The sequence below is a fragment of the Lagopus muta genome, chromosome 1 (genome assembly GCF_023343835.1).
Source record: "Lagopus muta isolate bLagMut1 chromosome 1, bLagMut1 primary, whole genome shotgun sequence".
Lineage (NCBI taxonomy): Eukaryota > Metazoa > Chordata > Aves > Galliformes > Phasianidae > Lagopus > Lagopus muta.
Window position 1 is genome coordinate 76,516,387 of NC_064433.1, and position 14,253 is coordinate 76,530,639.

Here is a 14,253-nt window from a genome sequence, read left to right on the forward strand (position 1 = left end):
ATCTATTTGGCAGTGGAATAATACACTTATGTTACCTGATATAATTGTGCTGCTTCAAGGATACCTCCCAGAGGGAGCCTGTATTTGTGCCTTCCACACCTAATCTTACGCCTGGAAGTTTTTGGTATTAATTTCACAAATATTTCTCCTTGCTCTCCAATGGAATATACGCTGTAGCTATACACTGAACTGCTGAGCACTGTACAGAACAAGTTGGAATAAATTGCCATGAAGAAGAGCTATTACTCTTCATTAACTTCTGTTATCTTTCTAAGCATTTAAGTCATATTAGTTAGGATAAAGGATAACAAGTCAGCTTTAGACAGTGAGTCAGAGGAAGTCCCTGTTGCATTGTTTCCCTTTTAAAGAGGTAGATATTTTTTAAAGCTGCACTAATAAACTACCAGTACTTGGCAAAACCATCTCCTGGAGAGCACTAAGTCAAGATAAGTGAGTAACTGAAGAGTTACATCCACATGTAATGTCACCTCTACTTGCTAGCCTCAGGAGAGCACAAGCAATTTGCTTTACATAAAATGTATAGATATTCTGCCAACTGCCAGAGGCCTGGCTGTTCACACTTCTAAGAAAAATCTCCAGAAACTCTTATCCCTACATGTGGATTCCATCATAAGGATCCTATATGACCTGCTGGAAGAAGTGGGAGTAGGTGGGTAACCTTTTCTTACAGTGAAAATTAAAGTTTGATTCACGTTATACTTAAGGTTCTGGAGCATCTTTTAAACTAAAATAAAGTAAGAAAACAAGACAGCTAACTTCTGAAGGTTGTCAAATTGTCAGGCCCTCTGTTGTTAAGTCTTTGCATGCTAAACACACCTAGCTACTCACTGAGACAGCAAGAGAATGACACTCTAGTTAGTTAAAGAATTTCCTTCATCCCACCCTGTGTTCAGTGATTGTTCAAGTGTTCCTCTCTGTAGGGAGAGTTAACGACAGAAGAAAGCTCCTCAAGTCACAAAATATAAAATAAAGAGGATTATTTTTATCATAATCCTTAATCTATAGCATGGGTCCTTTCCCTTACAACTGCCCTCTGCACTCATTTTAGCTACGTTATGCTTTTTGTATTAAAAACTGTAAAGTACTAAACATTATTTTCTTAGTTGGTGACTCTTACAGCTTAGCATCCCAAATTCCTCTGACAGATAGTTTCTGAAAGATCTGATACAATGGTGCTATCTTGTACCTATTAAAAAAAAAAAAGAGATTATGTGCATGAGTGCAATGAGTATAACAGCACCCTCCTGAAATTTATCATTAGCAGATAGTGTAAATTCAGTGCATTTTTTCTTTGACCTTTCAGGAGTTAAAACCTTTTGGCTGAGCTATCTGTCATGACTTTTTTTCATTGTTGTCCTATGAGGTTTTTTTTCAGTTCTTACTGATGCTTGTTTTGCTTGGATGTGAATGTTGGGAGAAGTTTCAGTGACTTGGCATTGTTCAAATTACACTCCTACTTTTCTACCTCAACCAAACAATGAGGACATGGACTAGCTTGATCTGAGCACCTTTTATATTTATGTAGTCTAGGATGACTAAGTGATACTTAAAAAACAGACACTGAAAACTAATCTAAATAAAATAATCTGGGGTAATTCTTGTTTCTCTAGTTTTATGTGATCCAGCCTTTGATAATATGAAGAGGACAGCCCTTACATTAACTTCTGCCAAAGGTATTCAGAAAACATTCCAGTGCTCCATCCACACTGCTCACTTTATCAGTCGTTGACATGCAATTTGTGAAGTGTTCCATATTTTTTGCTGTCCAGACTGGCAGAGAGGGGTTTAAGAAAGCCAAGGTACAGAATAACCAAACTTGGCAAGGGATGTTAAAAATAACAATAGGGGATTCTATAGGTACATTGGCCAGAAGAAGCAGACCAAAGAGAGCTTATCTCATTTAGTAAATGAGAAAGGAGAACTGGCTGTGACAAACATGGAGAAGGCTGAAGTACTAAATGATTTTTTTGCTTCGGCCTTCACCGAAATCCTGGATTCTCGTATTACTCATGTCCCTGGCCTCTAGGTTGGAAATGAGGGAGTAAATCCCCCCACTGTAGCAGCAGAATAAGTCTGAGACCATCTCATGAGACTGAATATACACAAGTCTACGGGGCCAGATGGCATGCAACCAGAGTCCTAAAGGAACTGGCTGATGTGGTTTTTGAACTGCTCTCCATCATATTTGAAAAGGATCCAGATGATCTGGGCTACAAGAACACACTGCTGGCTCAAATTCAGCTTCTCATCCACGAGGACCCTCAAGTCCTTCTCCACAGGGCTGCTCTCAAGGGGTTCTTCACCCAGTCTGTAAAAACACCTGGGATTGCCCCAGCCCACTGGGAAACTGCCCTCAAGTCCAAGGAAGCTGAGCAGAAAACCAGCCATATCCTGGGCTATATAAAAATATATGTGGCCAGCAGGTCAAGGGAGGTGATCCTGCCTCTCTGCTCTGTGCTGGTAAGACCTCACCTGGAATACTGCATCCAGATGTGGAGCCCTCCGTATAGGAGAGACATGAACCTCTTGAAGTACATCCCAAGGAAGGATGCAAAAATGATCCAAAGGATGGAACACCTTCCCTATGAGGACAAGCTGAGAGAGCTAGAGTTCTTCAGCCTGTACAAGAGATGGCCCCATGGAGATGGCCTTGCAGTGTTTATTGCAGGGCTATAAGAAGGTAAATTGCTGTTACTGAATTGGATAGTACATCTTTTCCTGCTTTCTTCCTAGTGCTGTCCAATGCAAGGAAAGTTACTGCACACACACACCCAGCCCCAAATCACCTAAATCACATAGGCAAGGCTTATAATGAAGCATATTAGGTTTGGCTAAACCAGGCATGTACAACCTGCACCTTTCCGGATGCTTGCGGCCCAGCTCAGCTCTTACTGCGGACCGCGCCCCCTGCTGCCACATCGTCACGGCAGCAGCTCTGCCGTGGCAAGCGGCCCGGCCCGACTTCGAGACGTGGGGAGCGGAGGGCAGTGCCGAAAAATATTATGGCACTGTGCTTAATTGGCAAGGAAATCGCGTCAGTTTTCATAGATTACAATTCGAGAAAATATTATATTTAGAAACATGAACCGGAAAAACATCTCGGCTCAACAAAGTCTTCTTTAAAAAAAACAAACCTCAAATAGACTCTGTTATAAAAACTAGTTAGGTGACAGCAAATCTGATTGCAAAAACAAATAAACTGAAAAACAAACAAACAAACAAAAACCCACTATTTCCTTATGGCGAGTTTGTTAAACAATGTATTGGAAAGTACAACAGGTGTAAGGTGTCCTGATAAAAACAAAACAGAAACAAACAGATTTTTCTAGAATCAGTTTGTCTAGCCAGAGTATAGTCAGGCACACTGAGAAAAAACAGGAAAATCTATTGAAAAAAAGAATTGGAGACTAAAGCTGCTAATTCCAAATTTTGTGCTTTGGTGACAGATGCTTTCATCTCTAGATAGATGCTACAGATATGGCTCAACTTGCCATTTTCATTAGAGATATTGATAATAAATATAGTGTCATTGAAGAAATGGTTTCTTTGGTGCCATTGAAGAACAGAACTGAATCTCTTGAATTGTATGAAGCAGTAGAAAAGTAAAGTAGAACAATTTCCTTTAACCTTTGTCAATGTATCCGGTATAGCTACTGATGGTGCTGTGGTAATGATTGGTAAAAAAAAGAGAGATTTATAAAATCAATAGAAGATGATGCAGTTAGCACTGGTAGCTCTTCTTTGATGAAATATCACTGCATCTGACATCAGGAAAATTAATGTCCAAAAGCTTTAACAATGGATAATGTCATGCAAATAGTCATCGCAGCTGCGAATTTCACAAAGTCAAAGGAATGGAATCATCACCAACTCTAAGCGTTCCTTATAAGTTTGAATTCTGATTTGGGGGTCATCATTTACTTTTCTGAAGGAAGGTGGTTAAGTCAGTATAAAATGCTAGAAAAAAAACTATGCAAAGTGACATCAAGTCCTTTATGAAACCAAAAGGAAAATTTGTGCCAGAACGTGAAGATTAGAAATAGCTTACAGATTTAGCATTTTTGGTGGATTTGACTGCTCATTTAAATGAATTAAACAAGAGTCTTCAAGGTAAAAATCACCTTATCTGTGCTATATTTCAGACTATAACGGTGTTTAAAATTAAATAATGGCAAGGTCAAGTTATGGCAAACAATTTCATGCATTGGCTGAACACAGTCCTGCAAACAGTGAAAAATACATAGCTGTGCTTTCTGCTTTGACAAAGAAATTTCAGAATAGGTTTTAAGATTTCAAAAATAGTCTTTTTTAAATATATATTTGGAACTCCATTTTCAGTCGACATAAACACGTACTTGTAAATTTACACATGGAATGTACAGAGTTGCAATCAGACATTCAACTCAACAAAAATTTGGTCATATTTCTTTACCAGACTTTCATAATCTCTGTCTTACCAGAAAAAAAAAAATACCCCTTGCTTCACAGTCACACCTTATTCATGTCATCATATTTGGCAGTATATACATTTGAGAAGAATTATTGTCAAGGATGAAGAATGGGAAGAGCAATAGTTCCTCAAAAATCTCTGACAAACACCTTAAGAACTCACTAGATATGGCAAGCACTGCCATCAAACCAGCCTGACACATTAGTTTCACAAAAACAAGGTCAAACATCCCACTAGTTTCGTGTTTTTTTCCTCCCTGTTCATATATTTTAACAAAAATGACATTAACAAATAAGTTTTGTTACTTATATACATTAAGTTTATTATATATTTTATATGTGGCCCAGGCAAGTCAAAAGGTTGGACAACCATGGACTAAATCAAAGAAAGCTGTAATAACCCAGCCCATGCTGGAGGACACAAACCCTATCACAGGTCTGGACTTGCAGAAAACTGCATTCAGCAAGTCAGTGTTTGGCACCCTGTGATATAATTCAGTGATATAATTCAACTGGCAGATTTATACTCACATTGTTACGGATACGCTGATAATTTCTGTGTCCTTTCATCAGTGTGGGATAGTCAGGACAAAGGTCATTTCTGGTTACTGTAGACAGTGAGGGGCAGTAGCCACAGTGTGTGGCTGTCCGCTGTACTCATTCATTAAATGAAGAAAACATGACAGGAAATCTCTTGTAGTTCACCCCTGCCTCATCTTAAGTTCCCTGTGGCTCTCATTTTTCTCTCTCCAAACACAAATTCACTGTTCCTCCCTAAAACATTCTCAAAAGACTTCCTGTGTTGCATCTCTGTTTTCTTCTACACTATCACGCTTTGGCAATAAAGTTTCCATCACAGAAGCCAAAGCCTCGATACTTTGCGTCACAAGATGTCACTGGTGTCAAGATGTCAACGGTTGGCCTATGAATGGTATGAGTTCTTATTTAATGAAAAATCATATAGCACCCATACAACAAAGAGTGATGACTGAGAAAAACAGTATTACCAATCAGAACATTTTATTTCAAGGAACAGTAAAATATGAGATATTAAACTGGAGATGATCTTTCTAGATGGAAGCAAAAACTGCGTAAAAGTTGTCTTCCCGTGACCAGAAATTTAACATCTGCAAGAAATACTCCCCAAGTTCAATCACAGAAAAATGTGGAAATCAATGTCATTTCTTGAGTCTTTCCACAGGATGAATAGAAAAAGAAAAAACAAAAAAAAAAAAAAAAAAAAAAAAAAAAAACCAAAAAAAAAAAAAAAAAACCAGCAGCAGCAGATTTTTCCCCAAATGTTAGGTTTCTTAAGAGGAATCTGTGGCCAAGAATGCATGTTTCAGGAGTCTTCTTCTACATAAAGCTGCCACTGAAATTATGGCACGTATTTCCAAAAAGGTGGATGGCTGCACAGATCCTCTCCTATTAGGAAACCCACATTATTTAGAGTTTCTGATCCACACTGATCCAAAAGCTTTTTTTTGTTGTTTTTTTTGTTTTTTAGTGCCTGGGCCAGTATAAGTCATTTTAAAAGACTGAAAGTTGGGATTTGCTTATTCCTTATTCCTCTACATGCTTTCCATTGCCCTCATCAGAAACAACCAAGTCTCTTATCTTCTTCCTCTACAAATGTTTGCCTGATATCTTCTATCCCATTACTTCTGGCACATATCTGATTTCAGTTGGAAGGTGGGGAGCAAGGTGTTTTATATTCTGCAAAGGCATATTCATCTGGAAAGAAAAAAAGAGATCTGACAGTTGTATTAAAGTAAGAAATCATTCTGATCCCAGTCCATGTGCACCATGCTGAATCAGAAAACATTTGATAGATTTTGTGGTGTTTTTCCAGTTTCAAGGTGCTCACTTGCAGGTTTACATGGTCAGTGCATAATGCACTCCTCTGACAATGTTGGTTAAGATGCATCATTGTTGTGACCACATGATATATAGGTAAGGTGGCTGAATAGGCATTCGGGAAGAATTCTCTGGATATTACTGCTATTCTGCTAAGAAGTTATACCAATGTTCAGAAAAGCTTATGGAACTCAAAGCACAGTTTTGATAACAAATCTGTCACAGTTGGTAATGTCTGATGCATTTATAGTTCCTTGAGGCTGGACATAGAAAGGTGGTCATTCATATTCTAGGTGCTTAAACTCCTGCTGAGTTCAATAGAGTTGTCATTCCTACTTAAGCTATAAAGTCCAGAATAGTTCTTTGACCACAGCCTATTATGGCAATGTTAAAAATATGAGACAAGCTATTTTGGGGAAGTTGGGAACACTGCTGCCTTTGTGTTATTATCATGTCCAAGCTGGGGAAAGAAAGTGGAACCATACTTCTTTCTATATGTAGTTTGCTAGAAAGCAAATCATGACGCACCACTTTCTTATCTGCTTTGTGCCTAAATGAAGCAAGAAATGAAAAGATGGGGGACAGCTTCTTTCTATCTTTCTGCAAACTCCTTGCAGTCCAGTAACATAAAGCAGAAAAATTGCTAGTTTGCTCTCTAACAAAGAGGAATAAAAGCTGAAAATGCAGAAACATAAACAGACGCTTGCACAGAAGCAGTGGAGGAAAATCCACTGTCCTCACCTAGGAAATGCTGAAATAAATACCTTGATTTCACAGGTTTTTAAGGTCTACAGAGGTCACCTACCTGTTTCGTAGTAATCATAAATATGTACTGGTGCTGGCTTGATATCTGACACAGGCAGACTTTGTTCTACACTGAAGGAGAAGCTGACTTCTTTCTGGGAGAGCTGGAAATGGAAAGACAAAAAGATGCAGACTTTACGTGTCTGTTCCCACGCGTAAGGTTCAGTTGCATTTTTGTGTCAGAGTGGGTGACAAAGTACCATTCTACAGCCCTCTCAAGATTGTGAGCTTCATGTCAAATCAAATAACTGTTTAAATGCTGTTACTAAATAAGTTTTGTTGCAAAACTTCTTTGCTCTTTTCTTTTTCATATTCCTAATCTGCTTCTGATGACATTTTTTGCTATTTGGGAGCCTATTTTAAACTTCCAGTTTAACAAAACCAAAGAAAATACCTCCAAACCTACCTTTTGAAGGTAGAAGAAGATGTGGTCATTCTTGATGTCTACATGATCCACAACAGAAGGTTGGTATTGAAGCTATAAATAAAACAAATTATATCAATTTCAGCATAGGCAACTTGCCAAGGAGGAGTAGAAGTATTAATTGATTAATAATTAATAATAAATCAAAAATAATTACAAAAATTGTGAGGAAAATATGTCTGAAGTGGCTGCCATTCTCCAGTTGTGCCACCGTGACACTTTGTGACCAAAATAAAAAAAATACAAAAAGTTGACTTTTCACAAGATGGCAAGTACATATAAATCACCATTGGAAAAAAAAAAAAAAAAAAAAAAAAATCCTGATTTACTAGTCAGATTTGGTATGTATTTCTCTTATTATCAGCTTGAGAGTTGTCTCATTTCAGTAAAAATTTAGGATTGCATGATCATTTCTACAGGTCAAAATGACTCATTTTTTAGTGCATTACGTAATTTAAAAATCCCCAAATTTAAAATTTGTAGAAAAACGTATGATTAAAATTATTTTACTATGAAAATGCATGAAAATAAAATGCTCCAAATATTAAAACCATTCATTTTTCCCATGTGGATGCAAAGGGTAGGGTGTGAAACAGTATAACATCTCAATGCAAAAAATCTTACAAAGAATTTCTTCCAGTTCCAAAGGCAGGGGAGGAATTCAAACCTGAATTGGTTTTAAATGCACCAATGCACCACACTATGAGAAGATTGTACAATGAATTGCATTCTTATTTTTATCAACTTCGTGAGGTAAGTTTCATGACTTGAAGATGATATACCTGTTATAAAGCCTAAATCACACCAGAAAGTAGAATTCAGTTATCAACAATATTCTCTGCGCTGTTACCAACATCGTGACCAAACTTACAGATGAAGGAGGAGGAATACCTGCTTCTTTTCTACCCTTTAAACTGTGTGTATAGGAACAAATAAACAAATCAAAGAGCTAAACTTGTAAAATGCTCATTTACTCAACTACAGCAGAAGTTCTTCCTATCTGGATTCTATTGGGCTGTGTGATTAAATAATCATATCCACAAACACAAAGGAGTGCAAAGGAATGGAGAAAAGTTGACCTGGTTCCTAGGGCTGCCACAGGTGAGTGAGCAGCCCCACCATGCAGGATTGAGGCACACTAGAGGAATCAATAACAGAAAATTGCTGGATCACCTTACAGACTAAGAAGAGAATGCTGCAGGGGCATGGGACTGAGTATGGGGTACTGGAGGTTAAGAAAGAATTATTATGGAATGTTCAGGGAAAGAAGTAACAAAGGAAGGGATGAAGTTAGACTGGGAGGAAAAAGTATGGGGAAATAGAAGGAAAATAGGACAAAAGAGGCCAGTTACATTTAAACAGGTACACTTGTCTGACAGCATCTTCTCTAAGATCACTGCAATCTGTCCTGCATTCTTATTAAACTCAAACTCTTTTCCTTGGTGAGGGACTTTCTGTTCTCTGTGTATGCACAGACTACTAGATGCTGAAGAAGGGAACGTGAATCAAAGAGGAATATATGCTTGGGGTTCCAGTAGTCCAGAGTGCATGTAAAGGGTGTGCAGGTGTGTAAATGAGTGTGAGATTGCTGGTGGATATAAAAATGGAATAGTGTGAGAGTACATTATGTGGCTTGGCAGCCCAATATGGAAGCAGGCGTAAGTACGAGCCAATGCTGAAGAAAACAGGATTTGAGTCACCTATGAGGATGTCTGAACCTGTCACTGGAGAAACCAGTAGGTTCTTGAGATCCACATATTGGTCAGAGCAGTCACCTGGACTAGCTAGCAGAGAGACCAATCTTTGTGTGCTTGTATGTGTGTGTGTCTTAGTAAAACAACTGGGAAAATGGGATCCAAACCCCTCTGAATCAGTGTGTGTAAGGCCAGTTGATGGAGTTATCCACTATCCATATGTGTAGGTGCACGGGGCCTCAAGGGTGCATATATAGATATATATATATGCAGGTGTCAACATAAGGCAATTTGTGTCAGACCAAGAATTCAAGGGCAGCTATTGGTCAGACTGACCTGGAGCCAGCTACCAGAGAGAACTACATTGCATTTATGCATGTGTAGAAAATATATTTTCCACGGATGATCTTTCATCTTGATCAGACAGAAAGGGGAAGATGATAAGTTCACCTGTGCTAAATATGTTTGTATAAATGCTCTTTTCTGTCTCAGCTGATCTGTATAATCAGCTGCGTATATGAATACAGTTGTATATATCTGTTGTGTGACTGTGTACCTACTGGAAATACATCTTTAGCGTTAGTATTGGCTGGACATGGCTAATACTAATACAACATTTTCACCTCTTTCAGGCTACTGAACTTGGCAGCTCCTAACAGACTTGTTTTCATCAGATGAGCAGCTGCAAGTCTGACACAGAGTTTACAGAAGACAGAGGCTTTTTGTAGAAGTCCCATGGGACCACAACTTAATGATCAGACATATTTTTATCAGTTTCCTATATTTCTAGGGCTTACTATTCATTTTCCTCTCATTCTTTACCTTTTTCAGGGAAGTTCTATCGGGACTAAATCCTGAGAGCATCTTCACATCAATAATAGCCATGTTAGAGACATTACGATTTCCTGTGTAACTGAAAAGAGAAAAGTTCTGTTAATCTGCAATTGGAGAGGAGACCACTGAAAGACATCTTCAGCTCCAACTCATAGACAACTCAGATAATCTTTTTATTGGATTGTCCTGGTGTCCCAGTGATGTATAGCATATAGGAAAAATTTAGCAATGAAGGACAAAAGTGTTTCAGGATATTGTCCTGTTTGTCTTCCTGCACAGTAGCACTTAACTGTCTATACTTAAATCCTTCCTGAGATGCTTCACCAAACTGAAATGCAAAAGGGTAGATCAGTAAAAGGAAGTTACCTGGCAGAGAAGACAAGGTCAAACTTTGGTGGGAAGTTGCTTGTGCAGGACACATTGGCTGACTCCACAGAGAGAAAAAATCCTGCAGCTTTCTTTGGTAAATGGATGTTGTATCTCAGGGTTGTCTAAAAGAGATGAAAAGTGTGAGATGGTCACAGATTCTAGCGGCTTTGCCATGAGGTACAGAAGGGAATGAGGCAGAGATGACTCCTGCTTAGTCCTCAGTAGGATGGTGGTGAGTTTCCAGCTTATTTACCTGCGTATAGACACAGCCAGTGCCATACACTTCCACACTGTAATTCCCTGGAACAATGGGTAGAGAAGTTTGCTGCAGTAAGAAGCGGTTCTTGTCATTCACCTGGAAAGCTGTCTTGGGGATTTCCATGAAGTTGACCTTAATTGTATTATGACTTTCCTTAGTGAAGGTGAGGTATCCATACTGGGCTAAAGCTTGGAGGGCAACAACAGTGTCCTGAAAAGAAAAAATATTATCCCTAATTAGGTAGATATCCAGCTGTGAAATAGTACATGAGATTAGCAAAGCTGCTATCTTCCTTCGTCAGTGCACATAAATGCTGGAGGACTTTGTAAAGAGACAAGGAGAGAGGCTACAAGTTCTGGAGCAATGGGCATGAATTATCCCAGGATCAACAGTTACTTTTGTCTTCTGCTAACTTGAAAATCAGATGAATTGCTATTTCCTAATATACATATACATATATATATATATAAAATACTAAAAATGTATATTTATATGTATATATTTATATATATATTTTTTTTTATATATATACACACACACACACACACACATATATGGAGCTGCCAAGAAAGAGCTCAATGTGCTCTAACAAGATTTATGTAGGCACCACTTATGAAATACTGTTCAACTGAATGTACGATGAGGAAGAAATGTCATCCACCTTGCAGGCTGCACTATTCCCAAAAGGTATTCTCTTTACCACACCCAATTGTCACCTGGCTGGAGGAGAAACCCCCATATGGGTTCTGTTGTTTCACAAGCCAGTACACAACGCGGGAGATATATGATAAGTCATCTGATGTGAGTTCAGCTTTGTTGAGCATAGCCAGAAGCACATAGCTGGTCATTTCAATCTCAGCAGAAGGAGCACGGGAATATAAAGCATGGAAATGTTCTGTTGGTGGCTTATTTTCTCTCTGCCAGTAAACTGAACCACCTGAAAACAGAAAAACAGAACCACCTGAAAACAGGACAACAACAACAAAAACAAACAAACAAAAAAAAACCAACAATGCAAAAAGTGTTAAAAAAAATACTTGCTAGTTAATTCACTACATGTGGGAGACAGGCATACAATTCCCACCCTTCCTTTATCTAAAAGGGTTTTTTAGCTTGTGATGTTCTAAGCTGTATGAATGTCAGTTTCAAGGAGGAAAAGAAAACAGAAAGGAAATTAATAAAAGGGAGCAGTACAAGTAAAAATGGGGGATGCCCCGTCCTAGAGGTGTTGAAGGCCAGGCAGGATGAAGCCCTGGGCAGCCTGTTCTATTAGCAGATCTGGAGGTTGGTGATCTTGCCTGTGGCAGGGGTAATGGAACCTGATGATCCCTGGGGTCTCTTCCAACCTAAGCTATTCTATGATTCTGTGACATGAAAGCAGTGCAGCAGAAGGATGCCAAAATGGTAATGAGCTGGAGTACATGACACAGTAAAATGAACTAATTGAGCATGTAGAAGAGAAGGCTAACGGGAAAACTAGATGCAGTCTTCCATAATGTTGGACTGGGGAGTCTTCCTGAGGTCTTTTATCATCTAGATTATTTAACAATTCTAAGAACATCAGTCCACAGCTCAATCCTTAGTGAGGCCAAAAGACAGAGAGAGAAGTTCATAGAAATAAATTCAGACACGAAATGGGAGGGGAACAGCATGAGAGAGAAATAGGTATGTGAGAATAATTTACACCAGGCCGTAGGCCATTCCATCAGCTTTATTGTTTGCACCATGGCCATATTGCACTCACCTTTTTTTGTAGCTCTTTCGTCCAGCTTTTCAAGAAAGTATTGGTACCTTTCCTGTTTGTCAGCTAAGCCATAAACGTAGGCAAAGAGGGCATGGTTATACAGGTTGTGGACCCCATTGCTAAATGCAGTCTCCAAACAGTTCATGCCATTCCAAACCACAGGATGCTAGGACAAAATACAGTAGAGTCATCAGGTACTCCAGTTTGTGTCTCAGCTTCCCTTTAAAGACCTTCATCACTTCTCAAGCTACCATATGATCCTTTACTCTAAAATATACAAAATCAGTTCTACATCTAGGGGCCTACAATGCATCTCTTTTAAAACATGATATTGCAGCAGTGCTAGTTTGTTTCTACTTTCGTTTGGAGAACTAACAGAGTATTGTTCCTTCTCCTGACTTGTGAGATGATCTTTTGCAAGAGAACCCTTCGACATTTGATTGCTTCATCTAGAAAGTGGGATCAGTTTTACAGAGTTCTGTAAAGCGTACTGTAAAGTCATAATGAAGCAAGCTCTCTCATATGGGTGTTATTACTCATTTCCAAGCTATAGCTATCAAGATAACTCTTCAACCTTTTATCCCTATAGATTATCTTTGTGAGCCCTGGTTCAGCTTAGGTATATCACCAGCACACTAATAACCATAGTAGCAGTTGTCTATGCAGTCTCACTTATGGAGGTTGGCACCAGGCTTTGGAGCTTCTTATGAAAGATATTGGGAACTAAGCCCTCAAAGGTGCAGAACTATTCAGTGCTGCACAATGCTTTTGTCTTGTCTACCTTAAGTACATAAATTATGTCCCATCCCACAGTATCTGAGGGCCTTGTAAAACTCAGCATGCTTAGAACACTTTTGTAAGAATGCAAACAATTATAATCATCCCTGTTTTACAGAAGAACAAAGAATCAGGTCAGGGTCTCAAAGATATTCAAGAAGTACATTACAGAGAACAAAACTCAGTTCTCACTCTCCCACACCTAGTAAGTATCCCAACCAGTAGCTCATCATTTCCTTTCATTTTTAACAATGACACACAACATGGATCTAAATGTACAGAGATGATCTGTAGAACTGGAGATTTGGATATCTTGGATTTGGGATTGGGCAAATCCAGAGTGAATTTCAGAATGAACTCTGAATGGGGTAGGTAAACCCAGTATGGATGATGCATACATATAGACTACTACTGTTTATCATAACTGGATTCCTCAGGGATTCTATGCAATCAGATGAATCCATACAAATTGAACAAATAACCATGCTTATGGCAACTGCAGGGTTCTGGAAACAGATTCCTGTGCAGGCCGTACTGCACAAGAATTTAAGACATTAAAAATAAATTTATGTGAGTACAAAGACTTGTTCATTGCTTGACGTGTGGCTGACCAGACTGAAAAAAAAGGACAACTGCATCAACTACCTACCTGAACAGAGTGTCCAGCCTCCAGCAATGCTGCCACAATGTATGCTGTAAGTGAGTATTCACCTTCTTCACCACCCTGAAGAAAAAAGCCACAAGTAAAAAAAAAAAAAAAAAAAAAAAAAAAAAAAGTCAGTACAGGTGTCCTAGAAAACAAAAAAATAGGATTTTAATGATAGTTTACATAATAGTTAGAACAGACATCAGAATCAATTTCTGTCTCCCTGTGTGCACAAGAAAAAGAGAGTTCAGTCAGGATAAAGCCAAAAGCGTGCTTTTTCTTGGCTTTACACATGTAATAAAGCATATAATATCTTGTGTAGCCTGCAGTTAAATGCAGTGGTGGAAAAAAAAACCTGAGGTGTCTAACTTAGAA

At 38.6% G+C, this 14,253-nt stretch overlaps 1 protein-coding gene across 1 annotated transcript in view; it reads right to left on the reverse strand.

Annotated features, from left to right (window-relative positions):
- Nucleotides 1-4,187: 4,187 nt before the first annotated feature.
- Nucleotides 4,188-14,253, reverse strand: part of LOC125697075 (ovostatin-like) — a 31,772-nt gene continuing 21,706 nt past the window's right edge. Inside the window, exons 22-30 of the mRNA XM_048953702.1 lie at nt 13,882-13,956; nt 12,456-12,621; nt 11,428-11,648; nt 10,706-10,921; nt 10,450-10,574; nt 10,072-10,162; nt 7,538-7,609; nt 7,133-7,235; nt 4,188-6,204 (exon numbers count right to left, since the gene is read on the reverse strand). Coding sequence (XP_048809659.1) covers nt 6,152-6,204; nt 7,133-7,235; nt 7,538-7,609; nt 10,072-10,162; nt 10,450-10,574; nt 10,706-10,921; nt 11,428-11,648; nt 12,456-12,621; nt 13,882-13,956 — 1,122 coding nt within the window. The 3' untranslated portion in view covers nt 4,188-6,151. The remainder of the gene's footprint in view (nt 6,205-7,132; nt 7,236-7,537; nt 7,610-10,071; nt 10,163-10,449; nt 10,575-10,705; nt 10,922-11,427; nt 11,649-12,455; nt 12,622-13,881; nt 13,957-14,253) is intronic.